This window comes from Ostrea edulis, chromosome 3 (assembly GCF_947568905.1).
Source record: "Ostrea edulis chromosome 3, xbOstEdul1.1, whole genome shotgun sequence".
NCBI lineage: Eukaryota > Metazoa > Mollusca > Bivalvia > Ostreida > Ostreidae > Ostrea > Ostrea edulis.
In genome coordinates, this window is record NC_079166.1 from 19,660,457 (window position 1) to 19,675,298 (window position 14,842).

At 37.4% G+C, this 14,842-nt stretch overlaps 2 protein-coding genes across 2 annotated transcripts; one reads left to right on the top strand and one right to left on the bottom strand.

The window, feature by feature from the left end:
- Positions 1–223: 223 nt before the first annotated feature.
- Positions 224–11,734, top strand: LOC125677195 (integrase/recombinase xerD homolog). The gene is made up of 5 exons (XM_048915188.2): positions 224–558; positions 839–4,070; positions 4,870–5,458; positions 6,650–7,051; positions 9,220–11,734. The coding sequence occupies exons 4-5, from the start codon at positions 7,003–7,005 to the stop codon at positions 10,197–10,199; spliced, it is 1,029 nt and encodes a 342-aa protein (XP_048771145.2). The 5' UTR covers positions 224–558; positions 839–4,070; positions 4,870–5,458; positions 6,650–7,002; the 3' UTR covers positions 10,200–11,734.
- Positions 11,735–11,940: 206 nt separating this feature from the next.
- On the bottom strand, positions 11,941–14,842 carry LOC125676652 (uncharacterized). The gene has a single exon (XM_048914483.2). The coding sequence runs from the start codon at positions 14,755–14,757 to the stop codon at positions 12,715–12,717; it is 2,043 nt and encodes a 680-aa protein (XP_048770440.2). The 5' UTR covers positions 14,758–14,842; the 3' UTR covers positions 11,941–12,714.

The window sequence follows — 14,842 nt, forward strand, 5'->3', positions numbered from 1 at the left end:
GCAGAAAAACAATCTAATCCAGTGTAGAAACTAACTTTCAAAGCATTTGCAGAGGATAAAGGTTATCGGTTGAGGGCTTGAACACGCATCATACAGGATTGCAAGGCTAGGGTGCTTACAACTTCGGATGCATTTTTAAAGAAAAACAAAACGATAGTTACGTCATTTAGAAATACAATCGCATATATATATATAGTGATGTAAGCGGGGTTGAACTGAGTCAAAGAGTGTTTACGTAGAAAAGAAGACCATGCTTTTCTTTTATTTGTTGCTTGTATCCGTGTTTGCAACAACGCTAGCCATGAGTGTACAATGGCATGGAAAGGCAGATATCGTTATAAAAAACATCACGGATTTACATACAAGTAGTAACAAAATAGATTACTTAAAAAAGTCCTTTTGAACCAAGAATTGGCTCAAAAAGTGCAACTCGTGCAAAATGTTGTACAAGTTATGAATGATGTTCAGACTTTGAAAAACGAGGTCGACCGTCTGAAAACGGAAAACTTGGATCTTAGGATGGAAGTTGGCAACGTTTCATCAAAAGTCGTGACTAGAGTAAGTAACATTGATATCTTAATTAATAAAAATGTTATAAAACTTCTTATTTCGCAAACAAAATTGATTTGTAAACTTTAAATCATTACTTTTTAATGAAGTTAGATATTCTTAAAACATTACCCTGAAGCAAATATCGCAATGGAACAAAATGCGATTCTTAATTCATTGTATTATTCACTGATAAGACAATTCCACATTACACTGTACAACGTTTATTATTATTTTTCTTCAGGAAATTGTAAATCATTGAACAGTAAATATAATTTCCCGTTTTCAGACTGCACACAGAACCCGCAATATACGAACAAGAGAACACCTACAGCCTTTTGTGCCTATTTTTCTAAAAATTTCAAATCCCCTCCAGCAGGTCAACCACTCATCTTTGATTCAGTAGAGACAAACTTTGGAAACGGATTCGAGAGCACAACCGGAATATTCACTGCTCCATCTTCCGGTTTATATGCGTTCACGTGGACCTTGCTTGCAGCTGGTACCCATGTTGCTTGTTCCTCTGGGGATTATGGCGAAATGACCGGGATATTAAAACCAAACGGTATTGCAAAAGGATGGGTAGTTGCTGATACTGAAACAAAGTATGATTTAGGTGCTGGCACTGGCTTTGTTTTGTTGAGTGTGAAAGAGGGAGACAAAATACAGATTGTCATTGGATCTTGCGACGGTCAAGGTTCAATACGCAGTGATGGTAGTAATGGCCGAACTACGTTCTCTGGATTTCAGATCAGCTAATTACATCTGATTACAACTGTGGCGAGACTAACTTTACAACTAGAAGCATAGATCTAGACTCTATTCAATCTGCCATTTACTCGATTGAATTCTAATATCAGGAAATCCTATGAATGGATATTTGTTTGCCGAAACGCCTACATGTAATATTTTGAATGCCTCTATTTTACTATATAATACAAGAACCGATAATAAAAATAAACTCAATGTTTAGGTCCATAATGAAAAATGCTAATTTACGAAAATGTAGATACGAGGCTATAAACACTACACTCTTGGGAAAAAAATCAAAGTAATATGCTAGAGTTCCTCATTGACAATATATTCGTGGTCTTTGGTGATCAGGTCTTCCAACAGTCTGTTGGAATTCCCATGGGCACGAATTGTGCTCCTTTGTTAGCTGACCTGTTTTTATATTCATATGAAGCAGAATTTATTCAAAAACTTCTACGTGAGAAGAAAAAATCTCTCGCTGTGACCTTCAATTCGACTTTTAGATATATCGATGACGTTTTGTCTATTAACAATGATAGCTTTCATTCATATGTCGATTTGATATATCCCTGTGAGCTCGAAATAAAGGACACCACAGAGTCGTCCACTTCTGCTTCATACTTAGATATTTTATTGAAAGTAGACATTAACGGCAAACTGACAACTCAACTGTATGACATACGGAATGATTTCAGCTTCTCCATCGTCAACTTCCCACATTTATGTAGCAATATTCCATTATCACCTGCATATGGTGTTTATATATCTCAACTGATTCGATATGCAAGAGCTTGTTCTGGGTATAGTAAGTTTTTAAATCGAGGTAAGCTACTGACAAACAAGTTGATGGTACAGGGATTTCAACAGTCTCGATTGAAGTCAGCATTTCGCAAATTCTATGGTCGTTATAACGATCTAGTTCGTCAATATAACCTCGCATTGGGTCAAATGCTGTCTGACGTGTTTCATACCGATTGTTAAGCCGTTCTTGGCACACTGATTTTGACTGCGGATAACTCCATTTACCTGATCAGGATATGGTACTCACGGCGGGTGTGACCGGTCAACAGGGGATGCTTACTCCTCCTAGGCACCTGATCCCACCTCTGGTGTGTCCAGGGGTCCGTGTTTGCCCAACTATCTATTTTGTATTGCTTGTAGGAGTTATGAGATTGATCACTGTTCGTTATCTTCACCTTGCATAGTACACTGTAAATCCAGAACTGTAACTCTATGGAAAGATATTGAGACAGACTAGAGAGCTACAGATCCACCCCTCATGAAAACCTTCGATTTACGGCGCATTAAAATTTGCACAGCGTTTAGACTTTCTATCGCGGATTTCTTGACGTCTCAAAAACGTAATATAAAAATCTCTCTAATATATTTTCGCACAATACTTGTGTGCAGATATGCAGAAATGAATTTGGAAAAATGCCTATTATCTTATGGTCGACTTTTAGCTGGGTCTTGGCACTAAACGACTAAAAAGAATGTTTGAGCATGGCAACAAGCTATTACATAAAATGTATAGCATTATATATCATTTCTAAAATGATTTTATTTACCCCAATTCATAAACTGAAGTCCGTGATACCTCCAAGTGACGGAAAATTTCAAAACCGTCTGCAATTTCACTTATTACAGCCATTTTGACCGTGTCGCTAACTTCCCAAATCAACGTCATTATTTTAAATGACAAACGTCTGTGTTAATTCGATTTGGATTAAAAAAAAAAAGAATTAGAAAGACATTTGTATCTTTATGAAGACTTGTTATTTTAGCCTTTCGGACGTACTCTAGGCTTGAGCTTGAGTCATGATCAAAACATCGGGATTTTACGAGGGGTCACGAGTTTTAGCGTGCATATTTGGTTTTTTATTTCTTAAAACATTAAGTGTTAGTGTATCCGATAAACAAAGAAATGTTTTACATGACTTTATAGATAATCAAACGACAAAACTGGTCGCTGTATAATCGATGAATTGAATAACAACCGGACAACTGGCCGCCCGTGACATGCCATTTTCTGAGGCTCCTTCTTTATCTTTGAGGTTAGGGCTTCTCCAGATAAGATTTCAAAAGTTTTTTATTAGGTAAAGCGAGAGATTTGAAAAAGTGTATTTTGTTAGATAACATTTGCTCTAGTTTACAAAGTGTAGCGCGCTCATCGTATAAACTTACGATATTGATGTTGTACAAGAGCTAGAAATGGCGGCGGACACTTCCCTGTCACTTCATATTTCGCAGTATACAGGCAACAACAATTATGTAAATAATTGCATTTATGTGTTGAATGCTGTTTTTTTTTTTTTTGCATGTAAATGTTAGTAAGTTAATATACTTTTTGTATTGTTTGATTTTTCTTTATATGTAATGTTACTGGTCTTCTCTCAGGTCTTGCAGGTGTCAGGTGCATTATTATGTAATTTTTCCCAGTTCTGCAGTTGCGGCAGACTTGTTACGCAATTCCGAAATTTTCCATGGCCAAATCTTACCCCATTGTCTGATAACAGCCAATCAAAATTTATTATCGTTGTCACGTGTTCTGATGCTGTCGGTAACTGACCAGTCAGCCTTGGGTCATTCTCGCTTCATCGAAGCTATTGATAGCCTAAAAAAATTTGGCACAGTAATTGAATAAAACAAATTGAACTTAAACGATTTCTGGAAAATCGGCGTCATAATCATTGTAAGTGCTTTGCAACGCATTATTGTGGGTTTTAGTGAATATGATCGACTATCATTTTGAGCTGGTTCCGGTCGGGGTACAACTTAATCTCAGCGAGATTCGTCGAGGCTGAATATTTGGACTGACGCCTCTTCCGAATCTCAGACCAGTGTCACATAAAGTGATTCGGGAAATCTTGCCTGAACTTCGACCGCTTGTTGTGATTAAAATGGGTTAAATTAAACTTCTTGTCCGCTTCAACTTTTCGCCTTAGACATCCTATTAACTCCCTATCACAATGAAACATGCATTTCTTACCTTTACAAGGTGTAAATCCCACAGTAATTCAAGTTGGCTATTTTCGAAGCCATTGCAAACGGCCACCATTTCATATTTTACCTTCTCAACACTGGAGAGTTCCGATATACTACTTCATGACAATTTGTACTATGATTGAAAATACAGAACTTACTGGTTGACAATTACTTTGTACAAAGCATTTAAGCATAAAAATTAAAAGTAATAAAAAGAAAACTGTGTAATATTTAATCAATCTATTTGAAGGCGTCCTAAACTATCGGAACTCTTCAGTGTTGAGAAGGTAAAATATGAAATGGTGGCCGTTCGCAATGGCTTCGAAAATAGCCAACTTGAATTACTGTGGGATTTGCACCTTGTAAAGGTAAGAAATGCATGTTTCATTGTGATAGGGAGTTAATAGGATGTCTAAGGCGAAAAGTTGAAGCGGACAAGAAATTCAATTTAACCCATTTTAATCGCAACAAGCGGCCGAAGTTCAGGCAAGATTTCCCGAATCACTTTATGTGACACTGGTCTGAGATTCGGAAGAGGCGTCAGTCCAAATATCCAGCCTCGACGAATCTCGCTGAGATTAGGTACAACAATGAACGCAATAGACGTGTGTGTGGTAGGACATTCTTATATCCGAAGACTCAAGGAGTATTGTGCTCGGACAGGGACTGGAAATTTGGATTTGGATCCATGTGCATTCAATATCACTTTCAGAGGCAAAGGAGGACTGAAATCGAGGAGATGTGATTCGCGCTCTGAACTTCTATGTTTTGACATTGTCCCTGATATTGTGTTTTTGCAAATCGGCGAGAATGATATTGCTGCAACTACGAACAGTAAGAAATTAGCTGAGGATATAATTTCAATCGCGCAATATCTTTGTGATGGAGTCGGGGTCAGATTAGTCATCATTGGCCAGTTGATTCGCCGCATGCAATTTGCGTCATGTAGATACTTCAATATCACGGTGATAGAGACGAATCAACATTTGAAACAGCTAAGTGACCCCCTGTGTAGTATCCATTACTGGAGTCATAGAGGGTTTTGAAATGACCTGCATTATCTCGGCCCAGATGGTGTCCATTTGCTCTGTACCCCCGACGAGGATCAGCCCATGAGAAAATATCGCCGCAGTATCAGGAATGCGGTGATACTGCTTTCAAAACTTATAAGGCCAGTATAATCTATAACCATGATATGTTTGCCTTGCATTTGTTCAAAATTTTGGACATCTAGACAATTTTAATTTCACTTTGGTAGTGCAAATATACACTATTACATTGAAATTCATACTGTACTCATTAAAGCAATTTATAGAGATGTACAGACATATTTTTCAGAGTAGCTATGAAGGAAACAAACACTTGATTCTACACATAAGCAAAACAGATAATAGAATATCTATTAGTCAAAGTATGTTGTTATGGCCCTATGTATACATCTGATATGTAAAGTAAGGCATTTAATGTTGCCTTATAAGATAGGTCTGTGTTAATCAGTTTATCCAATGAATGATTGATTGGAATGTATTGGGAGTCATAAGTACTTTGTTATTTACATGTGTGGTAGGTCAGAGTTAATTTGGGGATCAGAGTTACCCTCTTAGTTTGTGAGTTTCAACATGTATTAGGAGTCTGAGCTACTCTGGTATTTACATGTTTCAAGATGTATTAGGCTTTGGAGTTACTCTGGTATTTTACATGTTTGTGTGGGTCAGATTTACCCAGTATTTGGGGATCAGAGTTATCCTTGTTGTTAGATTTGCAACATGTAATTAGGAGTCAGAGTTACTCTGTTATTTGCATGTTTCAACATGTAATTAGGAGTCAAAGTTACTCTGTTATTTACATGTTTGTATGGGTCGGAGTTACCCTCCATTTGTTAGAATTGCAACATGTAATTAGGAGTCAGAGTTATTCTGTTACTTACGTGTTGGTGTGGGTCAGAGTTACCCAGTTTGGTTGGAGACAATTAACCTAAATTTTGGTCTAATTTGAACATGTTTTTTATTAAGGAGTCAAGGTGCTCTGTTATTGCCATGTACATGGAATTTGGTCAAAGTTTTCTTATAGATACTTGGATAATTTCAACATATATAGTAGGCAGAGCTATTTGTCACTGGAACATTTTGTGGGATGTACTCTGTTTTTGTTTTAATGTACATGTATACATGTACATGTAAGTCAGAATTTTCTCATAAAACTGTCAGTATTGTGTCATCTCTTGAAATGACCATTTTATCTATATGTAGAATTTACAAATTTTTTCTGGTTCTTGGTATTTGACAGTCTTCTAGCCTGCATTGTTGTGAAAATTTTCCTAATTTGGTACAGTCGATGTTATTTCTTATTATCTTTTCCTCAGGAACAATGCCACCAAAGAAAAGAAATAAGAAAGGTGATTCCTCGGTGGGAGAGCAGTACAACTCCTCTGTTGCCATGAACGCAAGGAAAAGGCGAAAACAAACAACCCATCAAGAGCAAGACACTGTGACACAGAGTGTAATGCCGAACATTGACTATGCTTTACTGGCAAAACACATTCTCGAATAACAAAAAGTGCCAGCCAGTGAGACTGGACTTGCTGAGGCAAACCTTGTAAGCCAAGAGGAAGCAACAGCACCTACCAATCTTGGCACAAAGCCAGAATCCACCAGTGGGCTACTGAACCCTGCAACAAATTCAATTTCTACTGAGGGTACTCTACAAGCTAGTGCCATGGTCCCAGCTTCTGCACTTGGAGCCCTTCTGGACAATGTGTTCACAGGTGAGCCAGCAGGCAGAAATTCTGATAACAATTCACAAATACAATTAACAGATAGTGTGCCTCTTGGGGCTATTGTTTCGGCTAAGCTAAAGCTCAAAATTTGGAATAATGAATTTGTTGACTTGAAATTTCTTTTACCCAACTCAACTGAAGAGCCCCTTTCCATTATGGTAAAATCTGGTAAAATTGAACTTCAACAAGCATCAACAAATAAAAACCCAATTACAATCCATCAGTGGACAGATGCTTTTCTGATATTTATCAGCATATACTTGCAAAAATTCCCTCAAGAGGCAAGCAATCTGTTAAAATACATGTATCAAATTCGTGAAATAAGCAAGCTCCATGGTGATCAAGCTTGAAGGAATTATGATGAGTCATTTAGGAGAATAAGAGAGACATCTTTATTACCATGGGAAAGAGTAGTAACAGAATTAAGGTTAAAGGCAGCATCTATGGGGATTAGGTATTCAAACAAATCGCAAGGGAGTTTTGGAAAACGTCAGCCCTTTCGTCCCAGATATTGCTTTGCATATAACAAAGGGCAAAAGTGTATATCCCACCCATGTAAATTTTCCCATACCTGCCAAGACTGTAACGGTCCCCACCCACGATTACAGTGCACAAGCATACGGTCTAACTCCACCTCCTCAATCAGAACTGACAATGGCCCTTCCAACACCAGTAAACCCAGTAAGTCTCAAAAATGAATTACAAGGTTATGACAAAGAAAAATTAAATTTTCTAGTTTCAGGCTTCACATCTGGTTTTCGTTTAGGATGTGTAAAAACTCCTTCCATTCACCTTCCTCACAATCACAAATCAACCCGTGAACACCCAGAAATTGTTGAAGACTACAATAATTCGGGTTTAAATAGACAAAGAATTTTAGGCCCATTTCCGCATCCGCCATTAACACATTTTAAGACTTCTCCTCTAGGGGTGGTTCCTAAATCTGAACCAAACAAATTTCGGATCATTCATGATCTTTCTTTTCCAGCCCAGGATTCAGTAAATTCAAACATTCCTAAAGAATTTTCGGAAGTTCATTATGATTCAGTTGACACTGTAGTTTCACTTGTACGTCAGTTTGGGAAAGGTTGTCTTATGGCTAAATCTGATATTAAGGATACTTTTCGTATTATACCAGTGAGCCCTGATGATTATCACCTTTTGGGATTTACATGGCAAGGTCAATTTTATTATGAACGGTGTTTGCCTATGGGGGCTAGCAGCGCTTGTCAAATATTTGAGCAGTTAAGTACAGCTCTTCAATGGGTAATGTTGAACAAACTGAAGGCTGCGGGCATGTCTCATATTTTGGATGATTTCTTTTTCATCGGACCCCCCAACTCGGAAAAATGCAAAAATGATTTGGAGAACTTTTTGGCCTTGTGTGGCAGAATTAACATTCCAATGAATAGGGAAAAAACCTTCTGGCCAGTGACATGCATTACTATGTATGGTATTGAAGTAGATTCCATCGATATGGTGAGTCGCCTTCCACTAGATAAACTGAAAAAATGTAGAAATTTAGTGCGTCAATTTAGAAGTAGAAAGAAAGTTGCATTACGAGAACTCCAATCATTAATTGGAGTTTTAAATTTAGCGTGTTTGGTAGTAGTTCCTGGTAGGGCTTTTTTACGCCGTTTGATCGATTTAAAAATAGGAATTTTGAAACCCCATTATCTGATCCGTTTTAATAAAGAAGTCAGAGCAGATTTAACAATGTGTTTACATTTCCTAGAGAACTTGAATGGAAAATCAGTTCTTTTCCCAGTGGAATGGGAATCTTCAGATATCACCCGTTATTTACGGATGCATCTGGTTTGTTAGGGTTTGCTGCTGTGTTCGGATCTAAATGGTTTGCAGCTGAATGGACTGAGTCTCTTTTACCCATGCAAATTGCAGTGAAAGAGTTGTTTCCCATTGTATTAGCTCTTGAAATCTGGGGAACAGAAATGGCAAATAGGAAAATTCTTTTTATGTCAGACAATATGGCAGTGGTGGAGGTGATAAATAAACAATCCAGTAAAGAAAAACATCTTATGCATCTTCTTCGTCGTTTGGTATTGGTGTGTCTATCAAATAATATCTTTTTTAAGGCTAAGCATATTCCGGGCAAATACAATGTGGTGGCTGACAGGTTGTTTCGTTTGCAATTTCAGAATGTGAGGGAGGTAGCGCCATTCTTAGAACAACAAGCAACGGTCATTCCTCCACAGCTATTACAGCTTTGACCTCAACCACTCGTTCGATCCTGGTGGCAGCTCTATCCCCCTCTGCACGCTCTTCATATAGAAATTCTTGGCAAATTTTCCTCACTTACAGAAATGATCCAGCGTCTCTACCATTACTAACCATAGACATTTGTAACTTTATTGGGTTTCTATTTGAAAAACAGTACAGTTCTAGTAGCATTGTTTCACATATATCAGCATTAAGTTATGTACACAAAATTGTAAATATGCCTGATCCAACTCAAACTTTTATTGTTCGCAAATTACTGAAAGGTTGTCACAAGCTACTACCCTCTCAGGATGCGAGATTACCAATAACAAAAAACATAATGCACAAAATCTTGGCTGCAATAGTCTTTACTGTTCCACAAGCGTTAAATCGGGTCCTTTTGCAAGCTCTTTTTCTTTTATGTTTTAATGCTTTTTTACGCTTAGGGGAAATTATGTCAAAAACCCTAGCTGATAAGGATAAAATAGTTCAAGTACAGGACATTACTTTCTCTGGAGATGAGTGCAATCCTTCAACTCTTCAAATTGTTCTTAGACATCATAAATCACAAAAGAAAAATGAACCCATCACTATATCTATTCAAGCCAGTCCTAATTTTCAGTTTTGTCCAGTGCATTATCTTCATAGGTATAAAGCAATATTTCCCCATGCTTCAGGCCCCCTTTTCCAGTTTATCAATGGCACTCCAGTCACTTATTCTTATGTCAGTAATGAACTTTCAAAAGCAATTGCTTTCGCAGGTCTTGATCCAAAACGATATAAAGGACACAGTTTTCGAATAGGTGCAACAACACATGCAGCACAATTAGGCTATTCAGAGAGTTTCATTCAACATTTAGGCAGATGGAACTCAAATGTTTTGCATAGATATATTAGGATTAAGTCTTTCCAGTTGTAATAAGGAATAGATACCCCACCCCTCCCCTTTCCTATTTCATCCTAATCCGCTGCAGGTCAGTGTTTAACTGTTGCTATAGATTTAGGATGCAGGTCAGTGTTTAACTGCTGCTATTGATTAGGATGCAGGTCAGTGTTTAACTGCTGCTTAAATTACATTTAAGATTGGCACAGGTAGTTAAAAAAGGGTGTGTCTCTTGCTCTCAGTATATGCTTGTTTATAGTATGTATATATTTGTAACAAATTGTGCAATACAGGTTGCTTTATTGTTGCCATAATTTAGTTGTTTTTTGTTTGTTTATTTCTGTAGTCTTTTGATTTTTGTTAAGACAAGCTAGATACATTTTACTTGTCAAGTCATTCTGGTTAGATAATTAAAGATAATGACTGCCTGCTGGTTCCATCTACCGGATAATTTTTATATGTATATCATAGTCATATATTCTCCATCGTCAACTTCCCACATTTATGTAGCAATATTCCATTATCACCTGCATATGGTGTTTATATATCTCAACTGATTCGATATGCAAGAGCTTGTTTTGCGTATAGTCAGTTTTTAAATCGAGGTAAGGTACTGACAAACAAGTTGATGGTACAGGGATTTCAACAGTCTCGATTGAAGTCAGCATTTCGCAAATTATATGGTCGTTATAACGATCTAGTTCGTCAATACAATCTCGCATAGGGTCAAATGCTGTCTGACGTGTTTCATACCGATTGTTAAGCCGTTCTTGGCACACTGATTTTGACTGCGGATAACTCCGTTTACCTGATCAGGATATGGGGCTCACGGCGGGTGTGACTGGTCAACAGGGGATGCTTACTCCTCCTAGGCACCTGATCCCACCTCTGGTGTGTCCAGGGGTCCGTGTTTGCCCAACTATCTATTTTGTATTGCTTGTAGGAGTTATGAGATTGATCACTGTTCGTTATCTTCACCTTGCATATTTACAGTATACAGTTATGAACGCTAAGCAGATTGCCAGGTCAGTGTTTAACTGCTGGTACAGTTAAATATGGTGAACAGTTATTCAGTTTATTTTCTTTATTCATATAACATAAACCAGAGAAGTATTGAATATTCTGTGCACAACCTCACCTTGGATGGCACAATGTGAGTGCCAAATTCTGTTTGGCCGCTCACATTTTGGTGGCCTTTGTACTTTTGATGTGCCATCTTTTTGCTGTAGACCAAATCAATTTTATAATTTTTGCATATATTGTTCTTCCGTAAATTTAGGGGATCAGCCGATTGATATGTCATTATGTATTGTGTGAATAGTTTTTGGTCTGATCCCCTTATTATATTATGTATATATTTTTCCTTATTTGCGTCATTTGAATAAATGACATATTTCATCTCCACAGTGGTGTTGATGTTATTGATCTAAACTCAGCAAAAACGGAGCTGCGGTGAGTTTGTGCAGCATGAGGAAACATAAATCCGTTTGAACATATTTTGAAAACAAAATAAAATATTCTATTTCAAAAATGACCAAACTCAAATGATTTGAAAGTAATGTTTTCAATAAATATCTTTGAAAGCCCTTTTTCATGACGTTTATCTTAAAGACTTGTATATTAAAGGTGTCAAAAACCACACGTAAAATAGCACATATCGTGCACAATTCTCCATTTTGGAGGCCTCGTAGAGGGAAAAAATCACATTTAATTCGTTAATTTCTTATTTTCAAAATATCGGAAATTAAACCCTAGAACACAGATAACTAATAGTAAATTCAAAGAAAATTCCTTTATTCGTGTAAATTATGTCATATCTATATACATAAAAACACATTCAAAACTGTGTGTTTATCTGATTGAGCAGTGGGAGGGAAACAGGAAGTACATATGTAGAAAGAAAATTAAAGGTATGATTATATATATATATATATATATATATATATATATATATATATATGAAAGGTGAAGATAATAAACAGTGATCAATCTCATACAACGTACTCCTTTAAGTAATACAAAATAGATAGTTGGGCAAACACGGACCCCTGGACACATAATTTATATAGATCTGTAAGTCATAAGGTACGACATTGTCCGGTATCACACGCGATTTTCCTACAGCAACAGAATCCGAGGTCTACATCATTAAATGTGGGACGAGATACAAACAAAACTACGTACTGAAAATCTGAAATTTCACTATTCATAATACAATCCCTACCTTGTACACACTTAATCTATATAAAATACCGTATAAGCAGAATTTTTAGCGATGATTTAATTTTGGCGTTATCAGCGAGAGCGATGAGGCCGCTGAATTATAGTATCGTAAACAATTTATTCCTTATCGGAAGCAATAATTACCTTTCCTGTAATTATAAAGTCACTAAAATTAGTTCTCGCTTAATATGTATACCCATTTTTAAGGGGGAAACATCGTTAAATTTGTGTCTCTCTAAAAACAATCCGCTAATACGGTACGTGCAAGTAAATTAAAAGATATTGTGCTGAAACGTGTTTGATGTGTTTTACACTCGTTATAAATGTTCTACGTAATTACACCAGTAGTATGCACCCTTAATTGTGATTTGACCAAATCAATTCTAGTTTCCGTGGCTATCTGTATTTTGTGGCGCGGTATCTGTCTAAGTGACTCTTGATAAGACTGTAACGCCCCGTGCAAGTCCCCCACAACATGTTGACAGATCCCCAGTATCTGCCAGGACAGGTCTCTATTCTCTAACTCTACGTATCTCCCATCATCATAGAGCAGTAGCGTGTGTAGGTCTGTCAGTGCCTGTAGATATTGTGACATGTTACCTAGTATGTAGTGACATAGCACAGATAACATGTGCACGATCACAAAGGGAGGTAAATGTAAATTTGGCATTCCGTTCATTTTACTGACTTCTTGTTCCAACCTTAATTCTTCAATAAAGGTAAACTCATTTTCGAACGTAACATTTCTTGCCCAAGCCTTCCTATATTTAGTTAAGATAGACTGACCACCTACCACTTCACTGTATCTCTGTCTGTCTACACTTCTATACATGATATGAGGCTGTGAGAGTCTCTGGTTCACTCTATCTGTGACAGTTAGCGCTGTTTGATATCTACCGGTATCGTACAAGTATAACGCTAAATATAAACCATCAGATACACAACCTAACTTTGAAACTAGATCTAACATGTGAATTATTGACCTCTCATTGCTGTGTCTCTTTTTCTTAGACACAAACAAACACTGTGCTTTAAGTGACATGGAAGTTGATTCAAGCACACGTATCAACATATCATGATATACAACATTCTGACAGGTTGAGAATAACTGATCTATTACATTTAAATGCATCATGTTTGAAAGGAAATCCGATACAACGACCACACTTGTATAACTAAAACTTTCACCATCAAAAGCAATATCGATATCTATTTCTGACTTGAGGTAGCTTTCCTCTGTCGGCATTACAAAGTATGGATCGGAGACGGCCGGGATCAGAATCTCTCTGAGAGTGGGACTATGTAACAGCAAGGCAATGCCTATTTCGTAAAATCTTTCTAACTCTTGATACAGGAATATTTGTTGCGTCCCGACAACTTTTCCTGCAAACATGTTGTTTTCCGGAATAAAGAAATTTGGAAGGTATCCGGTATATACACACTGCATCAAGGATTTGAAACAAAACCACACATGTTGTAGTAATGTTGATGGTAACCATGAAGTTGAAGAGCTCTCTTGAATTCTCCAAAATAATATTGTTTTCATATGATATGAACACAGTAATTCGTCAGAAATCACTTCCTTCAGAATAATTTTCATAATTCCGAAACAGAGAAACTGGCAATGGTTCATAGAGTACACTAGTTTTTGTTCCGCTTGTGAAAAAGAAATTCTCCACTCTAAGTCTGAGTCTTCATTTGTCTGTCTGTTTGCGATCGGAACAAGATGAAATCCTTCATTGATAATTGATTGCAGTACACTGCGCGATGGCCATGCGCGAATCAAACATCTATCAACCCAGGGAAGGGCTGGTAATGGCCAATGACCGGAATGGAAACACAACGCGATATCATTCTCTATAGATAGAAAAGTATAGTTGTGACAAGGACCGTGCAGGTTCTCACCTTCACTGGATGGATTCAATCTACTCAATGATTGATGGAACCTCATCCGGAGTAATGAACTTGAAATGTATTCAGTATAGTTTCTCTCCAGTAGCGAGGACATGACAATTTCTTGATTTGACGGTGTGAGTAGTTGTAATCTGGCGAATCCCGGGGGAGTATCAGAGGTCTCCATATAGATAAGTGTATGTCTGGGTGGATGATAAAGCGTGGACTGAGACAGCTCACATATCACCTTATGATCAGGGAGCCAAAACATGTAATCAAAGTCAGATGATTTAAACCTGAATCCCTCCCTACGACTACCACTCAGCATCTGTGTCACACCTTTATATAACTGTGAAGGTTTCTGTATCATTTCCCCCGTGTCCTGTATATCTCTTCTGAAGGTCACTTCTGTCGGTGTCCCTATCTTACGACACATACCCACATACAGGACTTCTGATACACGGGGCATGTGGTCCATCCTGTAACGATTCTTTAACGTTAATTGACACAGTACAATGTCATGTTCACAACCAGTATATATCACATCATTCCTCGGACTTTGT

Bases quoted from the DNA above. Each gene is read 5' to 3' on its own strand.
- LOC125676652 (XM_048914483.2), bottom strand. From the start codon at position 14,757: ATGGACCACATGCCCCGTGTATCAGAAGTCCTGTATGTGGGTATGTGT.
- LOC125677195 (XM_048915188.2), top strand. From the start codon at position 7,003: ATGGTCCCAGCTTCTGCACTTGGAGCCCTTCTGGACAATGTGTTCACA. The intron at 7,052-9,219 runs GTGAGCCAGCAG...TTGCAATTTCAG, and splicing joins TCTGGACAATGTGTTCACAG to AATGTGAGGGAGGTAGCGCC.